We start from the raw sequence: 845 nt of genomic DNA, 5'->3' as shown, positions 1-845 counted from the left end.
TTCCCGGCGCCCGGGACTGTGGCTGCCCCTGTCTCCCTGTCAGTCTGAATATCTACATCGCTGGAATTTCTCTCTTAAACGTCGCAAACAGCTCTGGGCCACATTTAAAGTGTCGTGTTAATGGACCAAGTGCAATTATCTTTTAAAAAAAAGTCTTTTGGGGTTATTTGAAGCCAGCGTCAGCCGCAGGGACGTTGGTGTCAGCCAGCAGAACCAGGAGCCGGCTGTGGCGCTGGTCCAGAGGAAGGGCAGGCTCAAAGGCTGTCCCCGCAACAGCTCTGTCCTCTTTCTTCACCCATCAGAGGTTTGTTCTTACCTTTAAACCTGGGGATCGTCCGGCTGGATCCCCGGAGCGAGCCGCTCTCGATGGGGAATTTTCTCTTCAGCTCTTTCTGAAAGCGAAGAGGAGACAGGAGTGATGCTCCACAGCCCCGACACCCGCCGGCACCTTCCCCCTCCCTCAGTCCTGTTTCCAGGGAAATACTCACTTACATGGAACCTCTTAAAGTCCTCGAAGGTGCGGTAGATGAGAATGTTGTTCTGGTCTGACCACGACACCACTATCATGTAGTTCTGGAAAGACAAGAGGGACAAGTGGAGCCTGTTTTTAATCACAGCGTTCAGTATTGGATGCTTTGAAGCAACCAGCGTTTGCCAGACCCTGTAGTTTAGTCCAGGCTGCTGGACAGTCACGCTGAAAAATTACATTAAACATTAGACCTGTAAAAATATTCCCTCAATTTTAGGGCTCCAAGTGGGTAACAGTGGTTAAATCCAGAAGAAATTTGTGATGTTGCGGACAGCAGAAGAGTAGAATCCACAATAACCATTTTCTTGTTAAAAAA

At 49.2% G+C, this 845-nt stretch overlaps 1 protein-coding gene across 1 annotated transcript in view; it reads right to left on the bottom strand.

The window, feature by feature from the left end:
• The window catches only part of NOXO1 (NADPH oxidase organizer 1), a 2740-nt gene extending 2173 nt beyond the window's left edge, over positions 1 to 567 (bottom strand). Inside the window, exons 1-2 of the mRNA XM_010135112.1 lie at positions 493 to 567; positions 317 to 392 (exon numbers count right to left, since the gene is read on the bottom strand). Coding sequence (XP_010133414.1) covers positions 317 to 392; positions 493 to 567 — 151 coding nt within the window. The remainder of the gene's footprint in view (positions 1 to 316; positions 393 to 492) is intronic.
• Between the last annotated feature and the right edge of the window lie 278 nt (positions 568 to 845).

The sequence above is a fragment of the Buceros rhinoceros genome, unplaced genomic scaffold (assembly GCF_000710305.1).
Source record: "Buceros rhinoceros silvestris isolate BGI_N320 unplaced genomic scaffold, ASM71030v1 scaffold19984, whole genome shotgun sequence".
Lineage (NCBI taxonomy): Eukaryota > Metazoa > Chordata > Aves > Bucerotiformes > Bucerotidae > Buceros > Buceros rhinoceros.
Note: the sequence above shows the minus strand (reverse complement) of the source record. Positions and strands in the feature narration are given on the sequence as shown.